The sequence below is a fragment of the Bos indicus x Bos taurus genome, chromosome 10 (assembly GCF_003369695.1).
Source record: "Bos indicus x Bos taurus breed Angus x Brahman F1 hybrid chromosome 10, Bos_hybrid_MaternalHap_v2.0, whole genome shotgun sequence".
In the NCBI taxonomy this organism is placed as follows: domain Eukaryota; kingdom Metazoa; phylum Chordata; class Mammalia; order Artiodactyla; family Bovidae; genus Bos; species Bos indicus x Bos taurus.
The window spans coordinates 78,304,817-78,317,066 of NC_040085.1; the positions used below are offsets into that span (position 1 = coordinate 78,304,817).

Genomic DNA, 12,250 nt, shown 5'->3' on the forward strand with positions numbered 1-12,250 from the left:
CTTCTCTATGATCTGACTTATTTAGGGAGAAAATGTATACAAACATTACATACACATATTTCTGTATGCACCGAAGCAGCACCAAAAATTTCTGGAAGTGTATGTCAGAAAGTATTGTAACAGTTATCATACAGTGAGGGGGACAGGAGTGAAAGGATTCAAGTCATACCTTACTATTGGATTGTACTATTTGAATCTGTACTATTTCAATTGTTCATTACAAACACACATTGCTTTTACAATTTAAACAATAACTTTTTAAAGTAACCAAACACTCAAATACAACTTATAAGAATGTCCTTTGTAAAGGCAACTGGCAGTATGCATCAGGAACCTTTAAAGACGACCCATCTTCTGACCTTCTTAAAAGTCGAGTAACTACTGAGAAGGAATACAGCCCAGGGTTTAAAGGCACAGACTTGGGAGCCAGACTACCAGGTTCAAATCCCCACCACTGGAACATCCCTGGTGGTCCAGTGGCTGAGACTCTGTGCTCCCCATGCAGGGGGCCTGGGTTCAATCCCTCTTCGGGAACTAGATCCCACATGCTGCAACTAAAAACAATCCCACGTGCCACAACAAAGACTGAAGATCCCGAGTGCTAGGCTGCAAACTAAGACCTGGCCCAGCCAAATAAATAAATGAATATTAAAAAAACAAATTCTCCACCACTCACCAGACAAGCCATCTCGGGCAAATTAGCATACCTCTCTGTGCCTCTGTTTCTCAACCTCAGAGTTGGTATGAGGATAACATGAAAAATACACGTCAGTGCAGAGCACAGAACATGACATCGGTAAACACTCCACAGAAAGGTTGGCCAGCAGCAATGGGAGCTGCAATTTACCTGAAGGAATTAGGCAGAATGTGGGCAACACCTTTGCTGCTGCTAAGTCGCGTCAGTCGTGTCCGACTCTGTGCGACCCCTGAGACAGCAACCCACCAGGCTCCCCTGTCCCTGGGATTCTCCAGGCAAGAACACTGGAGTGGGTTGCCATTTCCTTCTCCTTCTCTTTCTGCATGAAAGTGAAAAGGGAAAGTGAAGTAGCTCAGTCGTGTCCGACTCTGAGTGACCCCATAGACTGCAGCCTACCAGGCTCTTCCATCCATGGAATTTTTCAGGCAAGAGTACTGGAGTGGGGTGCCACTGCCTTCTCCGGGGCAATACCTTTAGGTACTCAGAAAATATAAGGAAAAATGGAAAGTACTATTAAAATAAGGGCAGAACTACTACATATAAAAAATGATCCATCCATATAAATGAAAAAGCATGCAGCTATTTTTAAAAAAACATGGTTTTATAGGATATTTAATAGCATGGAAAAAATGCTAGGCTTCAACACTCCATAAAAAAAAAGCAAAGTATATAAGACACATAGATACATCACAACCCCAGTTCTCTTTTTAAAATAAGTAGCAAAGAATCATATAATGCCCCATTTATCTATTTTTTGCACACTTAGTTTGCTTTTTTCTTTGCTATTACAAGGCTGTTGCCATTAACATCCTCATATAGGTCTCTGTGTTCCTGTGGAAGAGTTGCTTTATGGCCAGTTTCTAGAAATGACATGGTTGGAATATATATTATGCATTTCTTTATATTACTGCATTTCAAAGTGGCTGTACTAATTTTACCTCAACCAGAAGTTTGTAAAAGTTTACAGTGCTTCATATCCTTTTTGACATTTTATTGCCTAACCTGTCAGTGTTCACCCTTGCACAGTGGTGGTCTTACTAGAGGGTTGCGATTTCTTTTTTTGGCCATCACAGTCTTGCCTCACAGTGCACACAGTGCCTCCCAATTTTCCCAAAAGGTTTATACATTTTTTTCCTAACAATATTCCTGTGTATCTTATGTAAAATAAAGAGAAAATCACAGAGGAAACAAAATCATATAAATCATACTAGAATATATCCCAAGGCTTCTTGAAGTGTTTCTTCAGGGAGTCAGTAAGGCACTGGACAAGGTGAAGAATAAATACCAGTAGAGAAAGAAAAAAATGGGAGAAACAGAAAGTCAAACAAGCTATTTTGGCACTGATAATTTATCTGTTTATGACCATCCCTACTCTTTTGTTCCAAAAAAGAATGCAAGGCCACCTTAAAAGAAAAAAAATACAACATAAAACAAAAAATAAGTGGACAAAAATAAATGGCCATTATATTATACACTGCTTTGAACTATGAAGACTTCTGTTAAGAGTATTTTAATAGCAATACACCTCTCCTAGGTCAATTTGCCTAATGCAGACCTTAAAGGTAGCTTTCTCTAAGCATGATTATCAGAGAATGAACAACTTCTAATTTAAAGAAGATTAAAAACAACCAGAAAAAGACAAAACAATTTTTTCAAGGATCTGAACAAGTTGCAAGACCCCAGAGTTCCCTGAGGAGAGCCCGAAGCACAAGCTTAAACAGGTAACTCCATCCCATGGACAGAGCTGTGGGCCTACACCTCAGTACAGCACAGAGCCTGCCTCAGAGAACAGGAAATACAAGATCCAGGTAAATTCTTGAGGCCAACGGTCACCAAGAGTCCTCAAAATTCCAGCTGACCAGGCTCTTTTTAATCACAGAAAGCTTCATGAATCATATCACCTCGTAAAAACACAATGTGACAACAACAACAGCAGAAAGGGACCTGACAAACCGGCCTGGAGGAGGGCATCCAAGAACTCTGAGCACAGGTTACTTACTGCTCACGGCACCTGGTGTCCCTGAAGGGCTTCTGCAAACACTAAGCAGGTTAACTTTGAGAAAACCTAAGGAACTCTATAATGCAGCCATTGGCCTAGTTGTCAATAGTCTTAAGGATCAGATTTTACAGCCCTTTGTATAACGTAGTACGGATTCAGCCTGCATTTAAGAATGTTCCCAATATTTGGGTGTAATCTTCCACCTGACTACCTCTAAGCCATTACTAGGACATGTGTGGTCAGTCGTGTCCGACTCTGTGACCCCATGGACTCTAGCCTACCAGGCTCCTCTCTCTCTGGGATTTTCCAGGCAAGAATACCGGAATGGGTTGCCGTTTCCTCCTCCAGAGGATCTTCCCGACCCAGGGATCGAACTCGTCATCTTCTGCACTGGTAGGCAGATTCTTTACCATGGAGTCACCTGGGAAGCCCTTGAAGAAGTATACTATAAGGGCAAACACTGGTGTCTACCTTATTCTCCACGGTTATTTCCAGCACCTCAAACTCTGACACAGAGATCCACTCATTTATTTGTTGAATGGATGAACGAACAAATTTCCTAAGACCAAGCAACAGGTAAATGGCAGAACTGGGATTCCAACACAACTCTGTCTGACTCCAGAGTCCCAAGTTTTTCTAGTCCAATCAGGATACTCTAATGAGATACCACAGACTGGGAAGCTTATAAATGACAGAAATTTATTCGCCACAGTCCTGTAGGCTGGAAATCCAAGATGAGGGTGCAGCATGGCAGCCTCCAAGCGGGGGTCTGCCTTCTGGTTGACAGATGGTGCCTTCTCAGTGTCCTCACTTGGTGGAAGGGAGCTTTCTTGGGGCTCCATTTGTAAGGGTGCTAAAGACACTCAAGAGGGTTCCATTCTGATGACCCAGTCACCTCCCAAACCCCTGGATATGTATGTATACTAGTACATGTATACTAATTGGGCATTAAAGTATTTCAAGATATGAATTTTGTGAGGTTACTAAACATAGCCTTTAGTAACCACTATGCAAAAACCATAAACTTGTCTGAGTAGTAACTTTTCATTCCCTTCTCTTGTTTTTTTTAACTTTTCATTTTGATGTAATTTCAAACCTGTAGAAAAGTTGCAAAAATAGTATAACAAACTTCCATATACAGTTTACCCAGATGCAGAAATTGCTTACACTGTGTCCCACCGCAAACCTTTTAGACTCCATGGATGAAGCAAATCAGCATATGCCCAAAGTCTGTTCCTGGGTCAAACAGGCCAGCCTAGCTTTATGGAAACCGGTTCTCCTATCTCCTCCGGTCTCGGGCTCTATGCCCTAACCCTCAGAGCACCCTCAAATCCCTAGCTCAAGTCTTCCTGTCAACAGTGTCCTTTCTCCAAATCCCACACTCCCAGCACTGCTCCAAAGACCCTGTTCCCTCCCTGCTCCTCTGTCCTCCGCATGCAGGCATGGTAACACAGGGGCGTAAACAAAGTAAACCTTAAAACAGAAGCAGTCTTGGCAGGAACTGAGTTGATGTCTTTATTATAAAGAATGGTAAAATAAGGTTTTTCTCCAAGATGAGGACCTTTTAATTATCATCCAAGATTCATGTTCCTGGCAAGAGGACACCATTCAACAGGTAACACACTGCACTCATGCCCTTCCTTTCACAGATCCTCTCTTTGCGGCCCAGGTTTCTAATCACCAGCACCAACAGAAGCTGGAGACCTGAGTGTCCTCACCACCCACTGGTGCCCCAGTGAGAAGCACTCAGGCCAGAAACCAACTGACCTTCAGGGCTTTGAAGATGACGCCGGGGTGCCGGGGAGAACGGGTGGTATTGTTCTCCAGCTGCTGCTCCAGAGCACGCCGAAGCCCAGAAAAGTCAGTGGGAGGGTTGTAGGTCCTCGTCCCCTTGTAGTGAATGGAACTGAAGGCTTCCGGGAAGCGGCCCAGCTTCCGGAACCGGTCCTGGATGAGCTTCTCCGGCACCTCAGAGGGGTGATCTGTGGAAACAGGTGTGTGAACAGGGGCCTTTCTTAAGTCTCCTGTCTTTCATTATAAAAGGAATATGTGGTGCAACTCCGTAAATATAAAAGTACATAAACAGGCAGAACTGCTCTATGCTGTTGGAAGTCAGGATGGAAGGAACTGCCTAGAAGGAAGCACGAGCAGGGGTTTCTGTAAAGTGGGGCCTGGTATTGAAGTGACAGGTACCCTCAGCTTGTGAAAGTGCTCAGGGATACACTTCTGATATACTGTGCACTTTTTGGTATGTGTGTTACACTTCAAGGAAGTAACTTAAAAAAAAAAAGAGAGAGTCATTTATTTAATTTTAATATTTATTTATTTAATGGCTGCAGCAGGTCTAAGCTGCATCATGAGGGATCTCCATTGTGGCTCACGGGTTCTCTAGTTGCGGCACGAGGGCTTAGCTGCTCCACAGCATGTGGGGGTTTCAGTTGCCCAACCAGAGATCAAACCAGAGTCCCCTGCATTACAAGATGGATTTTTAACTAGAAGTGTCTTTTTGTTTTTTAGTGTGCTTATTGTAAAAAATCCAAACATGTCAAAGCATAAAAGGAAAGAAACGTAGGTCCTCTGCTCCCTCCTACTCTTCAAAGGGAACTACAGTCCAGTGATTACCCTTTCAGACTTTCTTTCCTACATAATTCCCAACACATACGTGCAACTTGCTTTCATCACTTAACAACATACGGTAAGCGTGTGTCCTTGGACACTTGATACACTGTGAGGAGACATCTCCTTCTTTTTAACAGCTACATAAGTCTTTCATCCTATGGATGGATTTCACCAGTCACCTTCTAGTGAGCATTTAAAATAAATAGCTGCTCTGGAAGCGCTGATCTTATGCTGGTGAAGTTGCAGACAACTGCCATTGTGTGAAGGTATCAGCATTCCCGTAGTTTATCTAACATTTATCCAGAAATTTAGGGAGCAGCAGTATAAACAGATTCAATAATCATTTTGGAGATAAAACTTGGACGGACTTTTGGTTTTAATTTCCTTTAATATTTTTTTTAAAACCTAAATTATTTTATTCTTTAGAAACTAGATTCTGTGCTGACAAAGGATTATGTTGTTTTTAAAATTTATTTTTTTAAATTGAAGGATTGTGTTAATTCCTACCAAACATCAACATGAATCAGCCATAGGTTTACCTATGTCCCCTCCCACTTGAACATTCCCTCCCACGTCCCTCCCCATCCCACCCCTCTAGGTTGTGACCAAGCCCCGGGTTGAGTTCCCTGAGTCATATAGCATAATTTCCTTTAATATTTTAACAACAAAATCATTCCAATTAAACACTGGAAATATGGCTTTAGCTCAATTTAAAGGTACAGTCATCAAAGAGAAGTAGCCAGAGTTCTGGATCCACAAACAACTCTGGATTCAGACTCCCAATTTTGCAGCCTACTAGCTGGAAACTCCTTGGTTACATAACCTAAGCTCTCTGAGTTCAGTTTCTTCATTTGTAAAACATAGCTGCTGTTGATTGAGCTGAGTAACAAAGAAACATTAAGTCTGCATTTATTTTAAGAAAATGTTGGGACTTTCCTGGTGGGCCAGTGGTTAAGACTCTGTACTTTCACTGGAGAGGGTACAGGTTTGATCCCTAGTCAGGGGACTAAGATTCCATATACTGTGTGACACAGGCAAAAAAATAAAAATGTTTAAAAATTTAAGGAAAAAAATGTTATCTTTGTTATTCAGCTTTTATTTAAAAAAAACAAATAAACAAGCACCTAGCACAGTGCAAGGCATAAAGCAAAAGAAAAAAAGCAGGGGTGTTTCCCTGATGGCTTAGTGGTGAAGAATTCATCTGCCAACGCAGGAGACACAGGTTCGATTCCTGTTCCGGGAAGATCCCACATGCTGCAGAGTGTCTGAGCCTATGCGCCACAACTACTGAGCCTGTGCTCTAGAACCCGCAAGCCGCAACTACGGAGGCCCTCACGCCCTAGAGCCTGTGCTCCGAAAGAGGAGAAGCCACTGCAACGAGAAGCCTGCACACTGCAACTAGAGAGCAGCCCCCGCAAGCTGCATCTAGAGAAAAGCCCACGCAGCGGCAAAGATGCAGCACAGCCAAAAATAAAGAAGGTTGTTTTTTTTTTTTTTTAAGTAAAGCCTATGGAAAAAAAAGTTACTTTGAAAGGCTGGTTATTTCAAAACCCTGAACAGGAAATTAGACCTTCCCCTCACCAAAGCTGTGAAGATCCAAAGTGGCATAAAAATGCTAATCACGGGAGGTATCCTAGACCCAGATCCTTCGGATTCTAACTCCTTAATAGGGTCCCAGTCTGTCCACTCCCCACCTGCTGCCCTGCCCTGGCTCAGGCCCCATCACTCCTCACCTAGTACTGTGATAAGCTCCTGGCCACCTCCCTGCCTCTACACGTGCCTCTCTAGTTCATCCTGCAACAGGCCGTGGGGGATCTTTTTGAAAATACAGATCTGATCACATTAACTCCCTACTTAAAATCCTTCAAGGGATCTTGTCATACTTGAGACCTAAATCAAGGCCATCCATGCATGATCTGATCCCTGACTGTGTCCACTATTCCCTCCCACACAATCTAAGCCTCAGACACACTGAGCCTCTTCATTCAGCAAGTACCTGATGACAGCCTCCTGTGCGCCAAGCACTCACCCAGGCTCTTCAAAGGCAGCAGTGAATAAGACAGGCAAGGTTCCTGCCTTCCTGGAGTTTCCATTCCAAGGGGAAAAGATCAAAAACCAGTAAGCAAACAAACAGGATGATTTCGGAGAGCGACAGCTGCCCTGATGAACATGAACAGGGTGATCTAACAAGACAGGACCACCAGGGTGCAGGAAGGACCATTTTAAAGGAGACACTTGGCAAAGGCTCCAAAGGGCTGAGAGTTGAGCTGAATCTGAAAGAGGATGGCTGGCTGGAGCAAAGTGTGTTCCAGGTAGACAGAGTAGCATGTACAAAGATGGGAACAGAGAAAAGTCTGGTATAGCTAGTGGAGGAAGTGAAAGGGGTAAGCAGAGTTCAGAGACAGAGGCAGGAGTGAGGACACTATAATTAGGAGTTTAGATTGTATCCTGATATAATGGAAAGCCATTGACAGGTTGGAAGCAGGAGTATGACATGACCTAAAGTATAAATTAAGCTTTTAAAAAACATCACTCCCCATCCTTTGAGGAGAATGCATTGAAATGGGCAGGAACAGAATCCAGGAACTCAGTGTACAAATACCTACAGTTCCCTGAACACAATAAGCTCCTTCAAACCACTACAGGTTCATCTTCCTAGACCATCCTTCCTCCCCTCCTCTATTTAGCCAGTCTCTAAAGTTCAAATGTCACCTCCTCTTTCCTACAAAGATGTGTACAGTGTCCCTCTTCTGCACACTCACAGCTCCAGGAGCAACACCCACCACGGAATGGAACACATGTGGCCTCTCCAACTAGACTACCAGCTATTCGAGGGTGGGAATTGGTTTTCTTTTCAGTTTGGGGTCCTGGCAGTCAGCATGTGACCTTGTGCACTTAATAAACTTTGTTAACTAAACGAACGTTCATAATGAAACTGTTTTTGGAGCCAACACTATTGCCCCCACTGCATCCAATCACTGTCGCACCTGCTCCCTCACCCTCCCACTCGGGCGATGCTCTTGCTTCCTATTTCTCTAAGAAAACAGAAACAAGAAGACACCTTCCACCACACCTACCTACTTACCTGTAATCGTGTCCATATAATCTCCCTTCTCTCCTGTTGTTACAGATGAGCCGTCCACATTCCTAAGGTCAGCCCTCCACCTGTGCATCACTCCTGCTCTAGTGAATCATTCCCAGCAATACCCAAGTATCTGCAATACCTCACGTCTTAAAGTTCAATAAAGGGAAAACTTGAAATCCCACATTAGCCTCCTGCTGTCACTTACCTGCTTCCCTTTATAGAAGAAAGAGATCAATATACTACCTTAAGTTTTTTCCTTCTCTTTTCTCGATCCCACTCTGATCAGGCTTTCAGGCCCACCATCCCTGGGAAACGGTCTTACCCAGATCACCAGGGCCCTCTATATCGCCAAAGCCAATCAGCAATTCTCAATCCTCATCCTGCCCATGAGCAGATTCTGACATGGTTGATCATGTCGTCCTTCTTGAAACACTTCCTTATGTCTTGCCCAGGCAGAAATTTTTCTGGGCAATGTACCGCCACCAAGTCACTACTGCAGCCCAGTGTACCCAGAAAGGTCAAAGTATGACAACCGAACCCCATCTACTTACCAGAGCCCAGCAGCTGGGTGTGCACAGTCTCATGGAAAATGATAACAGCAGGGCCCAAGGTGGACAAGGGGACATCCAGGCCACAGCGGGCAGTGGTAGCCTTGAGCTCCTTAGTGAAATGTTTCAAATAAGCTTCTGAGGCATCCCCAAGGAACTTGAAGAGGTCATTGTGCAGTCGGTCTGCATGAGTTCGATAGATGACGAGGTCTGAGATGGCCAGGACCTTAAGCAGCAGCCGTGTTCTCTGGCTTAGATTCACTGTAGCTCCCAAGAGCCCTTCCGTGTCTATCACGGCTACTTTGTGGACTGGGTCATATGCTGCCCACACTCCCACAGTGCAGGACTCCTGGGCAGGGGAGGTTTTGAAGACTTCTCGGCCATAGAAGAAAGTGTGGTTGAGGGTATGAGACTTCCCATCCCCAGTATTTCCGAAAATGGAAACCACTTTCAGATGCTGATCAGGTTTGCAGTCCAATTTCCTAATGAAGTCCTCTTCATTCGTTACCTTCCCAAAAAAGGGGAGGGGGGGGCGAGGGGGGAGGGGAAAGACAATGAAATACAAAAACTGCAAAATAGCTAGAAACACCTGCAAGAATTAAGTGCTTGCCAGGGCTCCTCGATTGACTTGTCAATGTGACAAGGAAAAGAAGTCCCAGGATAATAGCCTCTCACCCAACACTTACCCCTGCTGCTGCTGCTGCTAAGTCGCTTCAGTCGTGTCCGACTCTGTGCGACCCCATAGACGGCAGCCCACCAGGCTCCCCTGTCCCTGGGATTCTCCAGGGAAGAACACTGGAGTGGGTTGCCATTTCCTTCTCCAATGCGTGAAAGTGAAGTCGCTCAGTCGTGTCCAACTCTTAGAGACCCCATGGACTGCAGCCTACCAGACTCCTCCATCCATGGGATTTTCCAGGCAAGAGTACTGGGGTGGGATGCCATTGCCTTCTCTGACACTTACCCCTAGCAAACAGCTAACAGGAACTTTGAAAGCCTCAGTCAGTATATAAGAACTTAATGGTCATAAAAATGTTAAAACTATAAACTCTTAAAAGAAAGCATAGGAGGAAATTTTGCAACCGTGGATTAGGCAATGTCTTCTTAGATATGACACTAAAATCAATACAACAAAAGAAAAAAATGGATAAAATGGACTTCATCAAAATTAAAAACTTCTATTCTGCAAAGGATACCATTAGATGAAAAGACAATCCAAAGAACGGGGGAAAATATTTGCAAACCACATATCTGATAAGGGACTAATGGTCTAGAATATGTAAATAATTCTTACAACTCAGTAAGGAAAAAATAACCTAATTAAATATTAAGCAAACAATTTGAACAGACATTTCTCCAAAGAAGACATTCAATTATCAATAAGCACATGAAAAGATGCTCAACACCATAGTCATCAGGGAAATGCTAACCAACCACAACAAGATATCCCTTCACACCCACTAGGATGGCTATGATCAAAAAGATAATGGCAAGTTCTGGTGAGAATACAGTGAAACTTCAATGTTCAAACGCTGCTGATGAGAATGCACAATGCACAGCCACTCTAGAAAACAGCATGGCAGTTTCTCAGAAAGTGAAACACAGAGTTACCAAATGTCTCAGGAGCTCTACTCCGAGGTATAAACCAAGAGAATTAGAAACATTCATCCATACAGAACTTGAACATGAATCTTCACAGCAGCCTTATTCATAACAGTGAAAGATGGAAACAACCCATGTGTCCGTCAACTGATGAGTGAATATACAAAATGCGGTATATTTATACAATGACTGAATATTATCCAACTATAAAAAGTACTGATATATGCTACAACATGGATGAACGTTGAAAATATTAAGTGAAAGAAGCCAGACACAAAATGTTACATATTATATAATTCCTTTTATATGAAATGTCCACAATAGGTCAGCTCATAGAGATAGAATATGTATCAGTGGCTGCCAGGGGTGAAGGGAAGCAGAAAATAGGGAGTGACTGGTAGTGGGTACAGGGTTCCTATTTGGGTTGATGAAAATGCTAAGGACTTAGTACTAAGGGCCACACAATGTTATGAATATACTGAAAGCACTGAGTTGTATATTTTAAAAGGATGATAAATACATGGTATGTGACTTACATCTAAGTAAGACTATTAAAAAACAAAGAACAACTTACTAGTCAAACTCCATCTATCCATAATTCCTCTGTTTACAGTTTAAAAACACTGCAGTCCTTATAAGAAGTCAGGCCACGAGACTTCCCTGGTGGTCCAGTGGTTAAGAATCTGCCTTCCAGTGCAGCTGATGCAGGTTCCTAAACAAGGAGCTAAGATCCCACATGCCACAGGGCAAGTGAGCCCAAGCGCCACAACTACTAAGCCTGTGGGCTCTAGCGCCCATGCTCCACAGTACGAGAAGCTCACGCCACAAACAGAGAAAACATGTGTGCCGTGACGAAATTAAAAAAAAAAGTCAGGCCAGGAAGGAAGGGCGCTGGCGTCAGTGAGATAGATCCCAGACTGGAGTTCCAGGAAGATGCTCAAGGGCCTGTAACTCTCAGAACACAAATCCCCAGGGTCAAAGCTCCTAATTCAAACACACGGTGTTCTACTCCAGCTAAAGGAGTGATGAACCTTTACAACTCTCATCCTCCAGCCAGGAGACACACAAACAACAACAACAGAAAACACATTCCTGACTCTCAAGAGTCTGCTGGTTTGATAAGGAGAAGTTACAGGGAGGCAGACCACTGGGTGTGATAATACGATCTCTTCATTTCCCATAATCTCATCAAGATGGTAAAGCACTCACTATTCTATTAATGACATCACTACAATTATTACAGGAATAGCCTTAATGACAATATTTTATTTACTGAATGCCCACTGCACTGACAGTGCCCTTCACTAGATGCATGAGGGCAGAAGCGAGTCTGCCCTTACACCCCCAGTACTCGGGATACGGCCTGGCACAGGAGAGGAGTTCAATATTGAGCTACCGAATGAATGAATGCAGTGCACCTTGCTAGGTACTTTGATCACTCTTCTCCACCCTGGATCATCCACAGGGCTGAACACAGCGGCGGCATTTGATAACTGGGCTCACTGATCTCCCAGGCAACTGAGAGGAACAAGAAGTTACACAGAACAGCCCACTTTGGACCCATGTCACTCCTCCAGTATCGTTCCAAGCTGCAAAGCTGGCCGCAAGAGAAACAAAACAAAAGCTCCATAAACCTCTACCAGCAAGGAGTCAGATAAGGTCAGAGTGGCCGGCTGCAAGAGTCATCAAACAGTCTGGAGGAA

The 12,250-nt window shown here is 43.7% G+C and overlaps 1 protein-coding gene across 2 annotated transcripts in view; it reads right to left on the bottom strand.

Annotated features, from left to right (window-relative positions):
• The window catches only part of ZFYVE1 (zinc finger FYVE-type containing 1), a 44,901-nt gene that overhangs the window by 14,009 nt on the left and 18,642 nt on the right, over positions 1-12,250 (bottom strand). For both annotated transcript variants that reach the window (XM_027552335.1, XM_027552336.1), the window contains exons 3-4: positions 8,952-9,456; positions 4,464-4,678 (exon numbers count right to left, since the gene is read on the bottom strand). In XM_027552335.1, coding sequence (XP_027408136.1) covers positions 4,464-4,678; positions 8,952-9,456 — 720 coding nt within the window. The remainder of the gene's footprint in view (positions 1-4,463; positions 4,679-8,951; positions 9,457-12,250) is intronic.